Source organism: Laccaria bicolor, genomic scaffold, assembly GCF_000143565.1.
Source record: "Laccaria bicolor S238N-H82 LACBIscaffold_11 genomic scaffold, whole genome shotgun sequence".
In the NCBI taxonomy this organism is placed as follows: domain Eukaryota; kingdom Fungi; phylum Basidiomycota; class Agaricomycetes; order Agaricales; family Hydnangiaceae; genus Laccaria; species Laccaria bicolor.
The window spans coordinates 832,695-845,306 of NW_001889882.1; the positions used below are offsets into that span (position 1 = coordinate 832,695).

The following is a 12,612-nucleotide window of genomic DNA, read 5'->3' on the forward strand; positions in this document are numbered from 1 at the left end:
TCTTTTACTGAATCAGAATCATCCATGCTAAGATGAAATAGAAAAGTCTACGACAAAAATTAGTGCTGATCAAATAAACAACGGGGTACTCACAGCAATGGGTATACCGCGAGTATGATGCGTTGTTGCTCAATTTTAGTGCCATCAAGGAAGTTGACCGAAGCTAAAATGAATATCAATACCGGGTACCAAAAGAGAGGCGTTGACGAACCCCAGATACACCAAGCCCATGCCAGTAGAGCAATCGGGGCGCGAATGTAGATGATTCGGACAAAACATGCAATGAACGCGGCGATGTTTAGGGGAGCTATGCAATAGCCTAGAACACAAAGACCCTGGAAGAACGAGCTATGTAGTCAAGTAGGTCAACAACGACTCAGGAGGCAGAAGTAGGCCCAACTTACACTCTGCCGCCCAAGAGCTGGCATACGAGTCAGCCAACATGTTGTTTAGGAAGCGGGTAAATTACCTTCGCTTGGACTGTTACAACGAGGGCGCCAAGAGAACAGATAACGATGACACTTGTGAAAACACCCAGAGATTGCGAAGGAGGTGCCTAAATTTCGCATGAGGAACCTTGAAGACGCTGACAACAAATGACACGAACGTTAATGCTGAGCATTATACCCAACGTAAGGCATAATAGCAATGGACCCCAAAGGTCCCAATCCCTGTTGAAACACCATCAATGGCGAATGACAGGTGGGTGAGCATGTCTGACCGCAGAACTTCCCGTCCGCTGGAGCGTCGTGGATACAAGACTTGGACAAGCTTGGAATAGATGGACATCAGGTCTCGGGCCTGCTCACTGTTTCAGCTACGATAAAAGGCGGGTCACAGGACGCATTGACGCACAATTGTGGCCGTGACTGGCTCATCTAGAGTATCACCTCCAGAAAAGCTGAGGAGATGATGAAGCTCAACGAGTTGTATATAGAAACACGCTTGTAGCTTACCGAGTCTCTACCCGCACACCACCAATCGTCTGCCTTGTCGCAGCCCTCCCTGTAGCCTGGGGCGAAGAGCTTCCTATGTTTCCAGAAAGACCTGAAGTGCCTGGTCTCCCATTCGCCGATGAAGGTGCGAGTTGCTCAGGTTCGAATCTAGCGCGTCCCTTCCCTTTATTTGTGAGCGGTGGCGGGGACTGCGCACTTGCTAGTGCTGGATGTGCGAAACTTGGTATGTTTTCCTCGTCAAAGTCGTCGTCGTCGTCATCTAAACAACATGGTCAGTAACCAGAATTACACTCTTTGGTAACAGATTACCTGCTTGTATGAATTGAGAACTTGCTGTAAGGGGTGTTCTAACCGAGTCCATCGTGTCAACTGTTGAGCAGGATGCCACAGAAGTGTCACTGTCACGCAACAGTCACAGCCCTGACCCTCGTCACACCACTGACGCGTCCTGGTCATTTGCATCCTTTTCACGACATTTAACTATGGTATGTCAGTTTTCATTGCGAATGCTTTTGAAGCTGACCGTAGGCAAAGGGAAACGCACAATCAGGCGCGAACCCTCCCGCGGACAACAACCGAAACACAGACAAGGATAAAGGAAAGGCCCAACAACCTCAGAAGAAGAAATGGGAACCCCCACTGCCCACTCGAGTCGGAAAAAAGAAGAGACGTGGTCCCTCTGCAGCTTCAAAGCTTCCAGCTGTATTCCCCACAACGCGATGCCGTCTCAAGCTACTTAAGATGGAGCGCATCAAGGACTATCTTCTCCTTGAGGAGGAGTTTGTGCAGAATCAGGAGCGGTTGAAGCCGGAGGCGACTCGTGAGGAGAAGAATGAGGAGGATCGGTCAAGGGTGGATGATTTGCGTGGCAGCCCCATGGCGGTAGGAACCATGGAAGAAATTATCGACGACGACCATGCCATTATCAGCACCGCTTCTGGCCCCGAACACTACGTCTCTATCATGTCTTACGTCGACAAGGATCTATTAGAACCTGGTTGCCAAGTACTCCTTCACCACAAGACACAAGCTATTGTTGGTGTCTTGCAAGACGACGCTGACCCCCTGGTTAGCATCATGAAGCTCGACAAAGCTCCAACGGAAAGCTATGCAGATGTCGGAGGACTCGAGAATCAGATTCAGGAGATTAAAGTGCGCTTTCTGAACATCAATTGATGGTGCTTGTGTTAACAAAGATATTGTCCAGGAATCTGTGGAGTTGCCTCTTACACATCCTGAACTGTACGAAGAAATGGGTATCAAACCCCCCAAAGGTGTCATTTTGTACGGCGTCCCTGGTACGGGTAAAACACTCCTCGCGAAAGCAGTAGCAAACCAAACGTCTGCGACTTTCCTTCGTGTGGTGGGCTCGGAGCTCATCCAGAAGTACCTGGGCGACGGACCAAAACTTGTTCGCGAGCTGTTCAGGGTAGCAGAGGAGCACGCACCAAGTATTGTATTCATCGACGAGATTGATGCCATTGGCACGAAACGGTGCGTTTCTATGTTGCAACATTCTGAAAGCCATTTCTCACAATTTGTCAGATATGATTCAACATCAGGAGGCGAGCGCGAAATTCAACGAACAATGTTGGAACTTCTCAACCAGCTGGATGGCTTCGATACTAGGGGAGACGTCAAAGTTATCATGGCGACAAATCGCATTGATTCCCTCGATCCTGCCCTCATCCGCCCTGGCCGCATCGACAGGAAGATCGAGTTTCCGTTGCCCGATGTGAAGACGAAGCGACACATCTTCAGGTGGGCCGATTTGACACGCTATCACTCACGATCTTTCACTCAATTTTATTTTATTTTTGATGCAGGCTACATACGTCGCGTATGAGTTTGAGTGAAGATGTGGATCTGGAAGAGTTCATCTTGACAAAAGACGACCTTTCTGGGGCGGACATCAAGGCTGTTTGCACGGAGGCTGGGTTGCTTGCGCTTCGCGAACGGCGAATGAGGGTTACGAAAGCCGACTTTACTTCTGCGAGGGAAAAGGTGTTGTATAGGAAGAACGAAGGAACACCTGAGGGCCTGTATCTGTAATTTATTCAAGTTTTTGTCCTCTTTTCTTCTATGATCATTATTCTGCCCTGCGCATAAGTTTTTCTTCCAAGATGTAAGTAACTATGTGGTCCGTGTGGCTTTATAAAAAAGCAATGTGGGGTAACTAAATCAGTATGTAAGTATGCTTGAATAAAATGTGTGTAACTACGAGTTAAGATGGTAAAACAGTGTCCCGTAAGATAATTCCATCCGTCCGATTGTCTTTCGTGAGTAGGCATACCTAAAAAATCGTGCATGCTAATAAAAGATCGTACTATTATGTATTCAGCAGCCTGATACCAAACGTCAGGATGCGGACTATAGAACCGAAAAAAAGCTCACTTTAACCACAGCTTCCCCCCACCGCTCTTCTCCCTAACAAGCTCCCACTCCCTCACACCCATCTCACACCCACTCAACGCATCCAATAACACCTGCTTCCCCTCCCTCGTCCCCTCCCCCTCCAAAACCCACTCCCCAAACCACCCATCCCCCATCTCCCCCTCGCCCCCCGTCCGCATCCTCACCACCCTCGCCGTCCACGCATGTTTCTTCACAATCGCGTATCCACGGGGCGAATGGGGACTGCGCACCTTGGTCGATGAGTGGATGAGCGTCAACTGCGGGACGTCATCGCATACGGGCAGCCGGGTGATGGTGAAGGTCATGTTGGTCAGCGGTGGCATGATGTGTGCGTAGTAGAATGGAGTGGGGAGGTTGAGGGGTTCGTATAGCGGCAGCACGTCTGGTGGGGTATAGGGTATAAGGAAATGGCCGTTGAATATGAGCCATTTCCGCTGTGCGTTGGAGTTGCTGGGTGCGTGGTTGCTGTTGGGGAGGTACGACCCTCTCCGGTGGAATGATGGATCTTGAAGGATGTAGTTGTCGTCTGAAGAGGAATCGTCCGTTGGGGGGACGTAGCCCAGGTTACAGATGATATCTCCCGTGGAGAGATGGTCCCATAGTCCTGACTCGACGAGCTGCCGTTCACAAAGGGGTACACTCTCCGATTCGTGTTCCAGCTTTGAGCACGGCACGAACACGCGGAGTATAGGCGCCCGTATCCGCGATGTAGCCATGTTCAGATCATGAGGAGACGCCATACGGATTGGGGCAGGGTACTCTCTCCCAACAAAGGAATTCGTCGACCTAGAAAAATGAGGCGGGGACGGGCTTCCCGAGACGGACGAGTCGCTCGAGCCGTTCGTCGCAGCAAATCGACGAGGCTGCTTGAGTGACCGTGAAGACGACGGAAACGCACTCTCCGCTGGTTCACCCTGAGAGGTGCCTCGACGCCAGGTACTGGAATAGATCTTCAATGCACGAGGCTCTTCCGGCGGTGGGGGCGACAGCAGGGGTGTGTCCCTGTTCCGGAAAATGGATAGTCGCCGTGCCTTTTTGTTGATCACGCTGTTATTACGCGAGATCATGGAGGAGACGGTATCTGCGGATGGACGCGAAGATGACGTCGCCCTAAGAGGGTGGAGCGCGGTGGAATTCATGGTCAACTCGTGCTGGTTCGGAACTGACCGATGCCGAGCATGCTTGGTTAACCTCGAGGGTCCTGCTTCCGTCAGGGGTGGAGCCGAAGGGGGTATGGCGAACGATAGTGGTGCTGGAAAGGTCAACTCGCGGAGGTTATCGACAGGGGAGAAGCGGGATTTCCATTTTATTTCTTCTGGTTCTACTGGCATAGGTGCGGAAGAGCTGTGTACCAGGGATTGCAGGAGGAGGACGAAACGAGAATGGGCTTGGCAGAGAGCCACGAGTTTTGCTCGCAGATCGTCGTCTTCTGTAGAAGGGTAGAGGGTTGTTAAAATACGGAGCGAATGCATTGGATAGCGGTGGAGGGGAACCCTCTGGGATATCACTACAAAAAATGTCAAAGAGAGCCAGGTGGAGCTAAGAAAAACTGACGAAGCAAGTCGAGGTCTCTGACAGTGATCTGCACATCCTGGTAGACACGAAGGTCTCGATGGGGCAAGAGGGCAGCATAGGAGGTGACAAAGCGAGCAAGAATAGCGTCTCTTAGGTGCAAAGAGTTGATCAGGTTGTGAAAAGCTTTGCAGGTGGTAAGTAGGGTGTATACATCGACCCAGTCAAGGTGAACAAGGAGAACTGAGAGGGCCCCTGGGCTGGAGAGGAGAGGGAGCAACGAGGAGCGACGGGTGAAACGGAGGGAGATAGGGGTTGGAGGAAGAGGTCTATTCATTATGCGGGGATGGTTTCTCTGTTGGAGAGAAGGCATGATTTAAAGCGCGGAGGAGAGAGACAAGTTTCAGACGAGCGAACGTTGAAAAGTCCCGCAAACGTGCAGAGCTAAAGTGAAGCTTAGCCCAATTTAAATAACAAATATGCCCTGAGATGTCGCAATTCATCGATGTAGGCCGACATTCATCCAATAGACATCATTCCGGTTGTTGACGGAACGAGTAAAGAGCGGTGAGCGTCGTGGGAGTCGGCCCGTCACAACACTTGTACCTCGACTACATTCACACATGGTACGTAGGCGCTATTCCACTTTCTTTCTAATTCCTTCACCTACGCTTTTCAAGGACCGCAATGAGCTAGAACGTGAAGTTTTTGGAGGCTCAGAGTCAGAACTATCATCCGATGAGGACGAAGGTGCGGCCACAGGGATCACATCAACACAGCTTAACCACATTTTTATTATAGACCTCCAACCACAGCTTCAGCAAAAGGAGCTACCGCGTGCGGTAAAGCCACCCGTTGATGACTACGAATCGTCAGGGGGCGACTCTGACGACGACTATGAGCAACAACGGCCTGTTAAACCCACTAAGAAGAAGCGGCTGTCTAAGAAGGGTCCTGAGGATGCTGAACGACGGCCGGTACAGCGTAAAAGAAAGAGAAAGCAACCTGTCGAGGTCGATTTGAGCGAGTTGCCCCCAGAGCAAGGTATGATTGTGCTACTCTTTGAATTCTCTGGTACTTTAATTGTTTTCCTAGCAAATAAAATACGACTAGACATGCGAATAGAGGCCATTTTAAAACCTAAAAAGGCGGCGAGGCAGAGGAAGAAAAAGGCCAACGAGGAATCATTGGACAGTTTCGCTGATGACGAGGTGGCGAGGCTTCGAGAGACGATGAACGCCGCAGCTGATGAAGACATCCGGGCCAACAGCGAGAAGCAGCCAGCGACTGCCAAACTTAAATTATTGCCAGAGGCGATGGAAACGCTCCGAAAGTGGGTCCAGAGGGGCAAATCACTGTTCATTTGATTGACCCCTTTGTTACACTAGGGTCGCACTGGCACAGTCGATGATCGACAACAACCTTTTGGAAGCAGTACGGAGATGGCTTGAACCCCTCCCAGATCGATCTCTACCTGCGCTTAACATCCAGCGTGAACTATTCAACATCATCAGGAAGATGGAGTTCATTGACAGCGCTGTTCTGAAAGAATCCGGACTTGGGCGGGTCGTTCTTTTCTACACTAAATGCAAGCGAGTTACAGGTGATATTGGGCGGATTGCGAATGAGCTTGTGTCGACGTGGTCGCGGCCCATCATCAAACGATCGGCGTCATACCGTGATCGAGTTGTGCCTGTTGCGCAAGAAGGCGGGGATGTGGACATGCGGGCTGGGGAGAGGCTGAATGCGATTCTAGCCCGAGCAAAGGAGGGAGAGAAGGGAAGGGTGAAGCAGAACGCTGTGATGATTCCCCAGAGGGAGTTGGGAAGTTATACGGTGGCGCCCAAGATGAATGGAGGGATCGGGCGTGTGAACGTGAGCGTGGATGTGGACATTGAAAGAAGGCGAAAGAACGCGGAGAGGCTTCGAAGCTTGACTAGAAAGGTGAGTATGAAATGATATGATATTCTAGTATGTATGATATGATGAACACGATGCAAAACACGTTCTGAAGATCAGGGGCAGTCATAGTCGGAGCTTTAAAATGAGATCGCGTCCATTTTTGTATGGTGTTATTTGCATACACATACGCTTCTACGCCCTTTGTTCACTGCCCTCCTCGCTGCCCATCCGTCTTGCAGCTAATCAACCTTGTCTCTCTTTCCATTAACTTAATCAACATGCAGACACGTCGTTCAACTCGTGTCTCTCCCCTCGCCATTGTTCTTCCCCATCCTCCCCTTCCTCACCGTCGCTCATCTCGTCTATCTGCAAATTCAGCTCCTCAAACACCTCGAAGCTGCGGCTCACCTATCTTTTTCGCTTCAAATAATAGAAAGAGCACGGACAGTTGGAATAGCTCCAATGCCGACGACATGGAATATGACTGGAAACCAGAGCAGGTGCTGCTTCTCTCAAGGGTCAGTATTTTCTTTCCCCCCCTTGCCCCTAGCTTCTTATTTCCCCCTCCTTGCAGACTTTAGACGCCCTTCCCGCTCATCTCGTCACTCCCTTTAACGGCCCCATCCCTCCTTCAAACCTTTTGGATAAAATCGCACGAGGCGTCTCTCAGGCTAAAGGCCCAGCAGACTGGCCACATTCCTTGCGCGCTACACGCGTAAAAATAATCGAGCTGTGCCGTGCCAAGGCCAGAGAGGAAGAGCAGCAGCGCAAGGTCATTGAAGAGGAGGTCGAGGTCCCTTATTATCACGACGGCGAAGAAAATCACCTGCGGGATGGCATCCAGTCCAGAAGACCTTTGTACAGGCAGTCCAGCATGGATTTCATTCAGATAGACGCCAAGGAAAATGATAATATTGCAAAGTACGTCTTTTTTTTTCTACTCCAAATTTCTGTTTAACATACTTTTTACAGACTCTCCAATCGTCTCCAACGCACAGACCGTAATAATCCCACTTATCACCCCTACTCACGCACGCGTTCGCCTCTGCACCGCAGAGATACCTCGCCTCCCCTACTAAGTGACCTTCCTTCCCTCATCAACCCATCCACCCCAAGCTCTTCCACCCTCACCAGCCTTTCCTCACTTTCGTCCCATCCACGTGCCCTACGTCGCACCACTTCGTCCCTTTCTTCGGCCTCCATCTCCATGCTTAGCAACAGTAGCAAAGGCATCTCGCTGGCGGACCCACGCGTGCAACGTGTTCTCCGTTCGGATTCTTTCTGTGCGCCCCCTCCTGCACCGCCCCCAAAGGACACACTTCCCACCTCCATCGGCTTCAAGCGGGCACCCTCTTTTGGTACTTTGGCCCAAGAGGCGAAACGCGAGGCCGAAAACCGGCGTCATGTGAGAAAGGACTCTGGATCTTACCTTTCTTCAGACGAAGAAGAAAAGATACGTACCAGACAGGCTAAAAAACCCAGGACGAAGGCGGGGTCTCCCTCATCCGATGACAGCCCTGGGATGGCCACCCCACCAGCATCGTCGCCCATGAGCAGTGCACCTTCTCCCTTGATGGACAAACCACCCTTGCCCCCAGCCAAAGATAAAACTCCTCTCAAGAGTAGAAGTAAATCCAAGGGCATGGTCGCTTGTTTAGAAGGTACCCCAAAGAGTCCCAAGCCCAAGTCTGCCGAGAAGAAGGAGAAAGCGGCTCGACCCATGCCTATGAATTTGCAAAGGAACCCGAGCATGTTTGGAGCCGAGCTTCCCCATCTTTGCAACCCCTCCAACACCCCTGCCGTCGTTTCGCCATCTCCGTCCAGTGGGAACGCGAGCAAGGCTCAAGTGCCACCTCCTGCGACTGCTATCCTTACAAGGTCTCCGAGTAGTATCCCCGCCAGTCCAACTCCTCCTTCGACCCAGAAGGTCAAGACGTTGAGACGAGTCCGTCGTCTTGCTCCAGCTAGGAGAATATCATTTGGCAGCCTTGTTGCACCTGGGGACGAGGCGGATGGCGAGGGTGAGGGCGAGCATGAGGAGAAGTTGGCTCTGGGGAGCGCTTTTCAATTGCATTAGACGAGAGGGAGGAGGTAAGACGCTCGGAAGGAAGAACCAGATGGATAGGAAGACCGTTCCCTTCCATCTGATGTACATTGTGTAACACTAACATCGACCGACGCTCGTTCGCTGGATTCGCCCGACTCGGGATAAAACGACAACTGTTCTACTCATCATCACCACACCCAACCCACCACGCATACCATGGCATCGCAATTCACTCGGACATATTTTTGCACTCATAACGGCGACCATCGACTGCTCGCCCTCATCTATTTTGCTTGCTTGCAAAGTCATTCACAACATATCAATCTCACATCTACTTCTTTTGACGATTGTCTCCTTGACAATTGCTCCCACACTCCTTCTCTCTCTTTTTTCGGATTTTTGAATTCTTGGATCACGACTCGCTCGTTTTCGATCCATGCACACCCTCCTTCTCTCTTTCTCTCTCCGTCTCGCATATCTCGATTGTACAATAAGGGTCAAAAGTTTCATTCCGGATTCATATCCCCACCCCTTCACACTCATTGCATTTCCATATTCACGGCATCGGATTCCGCCACCAACCAAACGCTCACTCTCCTTTATCCTTTTTCTTTTCCATTTAGTTGTTCATGCATCTATCTCTTGCTAAATTTACGACATCATCCATCCATCCACATTGCACCCACCGTCACAACGCATCCGTACTTATCACATCATTCAACGTTGCTTGCCTGCCCGTTTTCATCTCCATCGCGACCCTTGCTGGCCGCACACAACCCATCATCTCCCATTCCCTCTTTCTTTTTTTACTCACCTGCCGTCACTTTTGACTTTTTGTTCGCATTGTAAAAACGTTTTCTTTGTCGCGCATAGATCTCGGTATCATGCCCACGCGTTCTTTCTTCTTCACATAGTTATTCTGGTTAACGTTACTATGGCGTTCTTTTAAAAAAATTCTAGTTTCTCCATTTTGCATATCTCTCGCCAATCTCACGCATTTGCGCTGGAATGGAGAGAGAGATGTATTACGTAACAACAGTTACACAGTGCAAGCAATGTCAAAAATTGAAAAAAAAAACTGCAATGGACGACGACTTGGTTCTCAACATCGCGCCTGATGATTATATTCAAGCAACAAAAGGGGGAAACGGGAAGAAAGGTGGAAGATGGACGGATAGGTGAGAACCTGGCATTCTTCTTCAAGATCGCTCTGACGATTAAATTCGAACAGGTTGAAAGCAAAACGCGTTGCCAAACGAAAGCCAAGGACCGAAGACTCACTACCGACAGAGGATGTTGGTCCTCCCCCAGCCAAACGGGCAAGGAAAGAGGCCCCTCAACAGCAGCAGCCCACCACCTCCAATCGACCCGCCAGGCCAACTCAAATCATCTCATCTCTTTTCTCATACAATCCCCAGGTTGAAGCACCCGCAAAGGTTTCTTCACGCCCTATTATTGGAGCACCTAGCAATGCGCCGTTGTTGGATGCTTCCACATTCTCCGGACTTGGTTTAAATCCATTACTTATATCCCATCTCGCAAATAAAATGAATGTTCACAAACCTACCGCGATTCAACGTGCAGCCCTGCCGGCTTTCCTTTCTCCTGCCTTGGATACGGCTGCTGCCCGCGACGTGTTTATACAGTCGCAGACAGGTTCCGGCAAAACGTTATCTTTTCTACTTCCCATCATTCAAGATTTGTTGCCCTTGAGCTCTCTGTCCTACATCGATCGATCCATCGGGACGTTGGCGGTTATCATTGCGCCTACCCGCGAACTCGCCAAACAAATATCCGATGTGCTGGAAGCTCTTTTGAAGCTTCGCCTACGACCAGAGGAGGATGGTGGGACGGGCGAGTCTGACAACTCGACACGTTTGACTCGGTGGTTAGTCTCAGGATTGTTGGTCGGTGGCTCTACCCGGACGCATGAGAAAGCAAAACTGAGAAAGGGTGTGCCTATCCTCGTTTCCACACCTGGCAGGCTGCTTGATCATCTCCAAAATACATCGTCTTTCAATGTGGGGAAATGTCGCTGGCTGGTTCTTGACGAGGCTGATCAGCTCATGGATCTTGGGTTTGAAGAAACCATTAAAGGCATTATTCAAGGTCTGGATGGACGGCGACGACTTGCGAAGCAAGCGATCGCGGAAGGTAAAAGCGCAGAGGTTGGGGGCTGGGATTGGGAACATCGTAGGAGGACGATCCTTTGTTCGGCCACCATTCGCGAGGAGGTTCAGAAATTGGCTGGGACGGCACTTATTAATCCACTTATGATCAAGGCCACTGAGGCGGACAAGCCGACGGATGTATTGTCAATGGAAGACAAATTTTCTACCCAATCCGAAACATTTACCCCTCCATCTCAGCTCTCACAGAAATATGTGGTCGTGCCATTGAAGCTGCGCCTCGTCGCTCTTGTTGCTCTCCTTCGAACTTTGGTCGCACAAGCCCAAGGCAATCGTGGGACGAAGATCATTGTTTTTCTGAGTTGTACAGACTCTGTTGACTTTCACTGGAAACTTCTTGCGGGGTCAACAATGGACGATGATGTTGAGCCTTCCGCAGATGATTCTGAAATCGACAGCGACGAGGACATTAAGGCTGAACCCCAGACAAATCCCCTAGCTTCTGAGCGGGTTCAAGCCACATGCTCCTTTTTGCCGAACGTCTCCGTCTATCGACTTCATGGATCCCTTCCCACTTCAACACGGCTTGCATCAATAAAAGAGTTTTCTGGTATCAAGGGCAAAAACAAGGATAGCAGCCAGGAAGCCTCATCCTCAGTCCTTTTGTCCACATCCGTGGCGTCGCGCGGTTTGGATCTTCCTCTTGTTCGTGCGGTGATCCAATATGATCTTCCAGCCGAGGGTGGCGCGACTGAGTACGTTCATCGCGTTGGACGTACTGCACGCGCTGGGAAGGGCGGTGAAGCTTGGAGCATAGTTGGTCCAAGCGAAGTTGGGTGGGTGAAGTGGGTAGAGGAGAAAATGCAGGGTAAAAGCACTGATGATACCAAGCAGAATGCTTCTCTGACAGGTGTGGCGGTGGAAAGTCTTTTACGGACAGGATTTGGAGGCAAAAGTAGTGAGTATGAGGAGCGCGCAACCGAAGTTCAGCTGGCGTTTGAGCGCTGGGTTCTACGAAGCAAAGACGTATGTTCCGTTTTTAATGCTTGTGCACATTCATTCTTAAAGTCTGTTTAGAATCTTGCGCTGGCAAGGAATGCCTTCCTTTCTTACATGCGGGCCTACGCTACCCATCCATCGAGCGAAAAGCACATATTCCATATCCGTCATCTACATATGGGGCATCTTGCCAAAGCATTCGCTTTGCGCGACGCTCCGACAAAAGTAACTGGTACTTCCCAGAAAGCAAAACAGCCAAAACTCCGTCAGTCTAAAAGTCAACGACCGAAGGAGATTGCTGTGAAGGTTAAGGACTGGGAGCAACATGACGGCGATGCGGAAAAACGTATGAAAGCCATAGTTCGTGCTCAAGGTCGGCTCACGAAGAAGGGAGGCGTGATGACCAGCAGCGGGGCGTCAGAATTTCAGATATCAAGTGGAACGGCGTTGGAGAAGCTGGTCCAGGGAGGTGACTATTAGCTACAATTGTTACATTATGAGCCATGTACGCCGTATAGTATGGGAGAATGAACATGTACTAAAGTTGGCGATCAATGAAAACAACTGTGACCCGAATTTGAATTCAAATTGCCCATTCATGGCGCTTCCGGACGCGTCAGTCGTCTCCAAAGTTTCGATCCTTGAGGACATG

General features: G+C 50.3%; 6 protein-coding genes across 6 annotated transcripts; 4 read left to right on the forward strand and 2 right to left on the reverse strand.

The window, feature by feature from the left end:
- Window positions 1-4: 4 nt before the first annotated feature.
- On the reverse strand, window positions 5-1,317 carry LACBIDRAFT_297176 (uncharacterized protein; the record flags this gene model as incomplete). Its single annotated transcript, XM_001880896.1, has 10 exons — window positions 5-47; window positions 94-163; window positions 212-348; window positions 405-421; window positions 470-556; window positions 608-671; window positions 722-801; window positions 856-901; window positions 957-1,215; window positions 1,266-1,317. The coding sequence occupies 10 exons, from the start codon at window positions 1,315-1,317 to the stop codon at window positions 5-7; spliced, it is 855 nt and encodes a 284-aa protein (XP_001880931.1).
- A 121-nt stretch (window positions 1,318-1,438) lies between these two features.
- Window positions 1,439-3,008, forward strand: LACBIDRAFT_297177 (uncharacterized protein; the record flags this gene model as incomplete). The annotated part of the gene is made up of 5 exons (XM_001880660.1): window positions 1,439-1,441; window positions 1,491-2,108; window positions 2,164-2,450; window positions 2,502-2,717; window positions 2,783-3,008. 5 exons carry the CDS (start codon window positions 1,439-1,441, stop codon window positions 3,006-3,008), a joined length of 1,350 nt encoding a protein of 449 aa, XP_001880695.1.
- Window positions 3,009-3,050: 42 nt separating this feature from the next.
- LACBIDRAFT_294217 (uncharacterized protein) lies at window positions 3,051-4,878 on the reverse strand. The gene is made up of 2 exons (XM_001880897.1): window positions 3,351-4,878; window positions 3,051-3,301 (listed from the first exon to the last, which is right to left on the reverse strand). Exons 1-2 carry the CDS (start codon window positions 4,841-4,843, stop codon window positions 3,286-3,288), a joined length of 1,509 nt encoding a protein of 502 aa, XP_001880932.1. The 5' UTR covers window positions 4,844-4,878; the 3' UTR covers window positions 3,051-3,285.
- Window positions 4,879-5,506: 628 nt separating this feature from the next.
- LACBIDRAFT_326951 (uncharacterized protein) lies at window positions 5,507-8,862 on the forward strand (the record flags this gene model as incomplete). Its single annotated transcript, XM_001880661.1, has 8 exons — window positions 5,507-5,509; window positions 5,564-5,633; window positions 5,685-5,927; window positions 6,009-6,216; window positions 6,272-6,827; window positions 7,025-7,303; window positions 7,360-7,706; window positions 7,758-8,862. The coding sequence occupies 8 exons, from the start codon at window positions 5,507-5,509 to the stop codon at window positions 8,860-8,862; spliced, it is 2,811 nt and encodes a 936-aa protein (XP_001880696.1).
- Window positions 8,863-9,048: 186 nt separating this feature from the next.
- LACBIDRAFT_297180 (uncharacterized protein) lies at window positions 9,049-9,681 on the forward strand (the record flags this gene model as incomplete). The annotated part of the gene is made up of 1 exon (XM_001880662.1): window positions 9,049-9,681. One exon carries the CDS (start codon window positions 9,049-9,051, stop codon window positions 9,679-9,681), a length of 633 nt encoding a protein of 210 aa, XP_001880697.1.
- Window positions 9,682-10,214: 533 nt separating this feature from the next.
- On the forward strand, window positions 10,215-12,440 carry LACBIDRAFT_249620 (uncharacterized protein; the record flags this gene model as incomplete). Its single annotated transcript, XM_001880663.1, has 3 exons — window positions 10,215-11,571; window positions 11,608-11,987; window positions 12,039-12,440. Coding segments are annotated over 3 exons (2,139 nt in total), but the record flags the coding sequence as incomplete, so codon positions are not given.
- Window positions 12,441-12,612: the final 172 nt, after the last annotated feature.

Bases quoted from the DNA above. Each gene is read 5' to 3' on its own strand.
- LACBIDRAFT_294217 (XM_001880897.1), bottom strand. From the start codon at position 4,843: ATGCATTCGCTCCGTATTTTAACAACCCTCTACCCTTCTACAGAAGAC.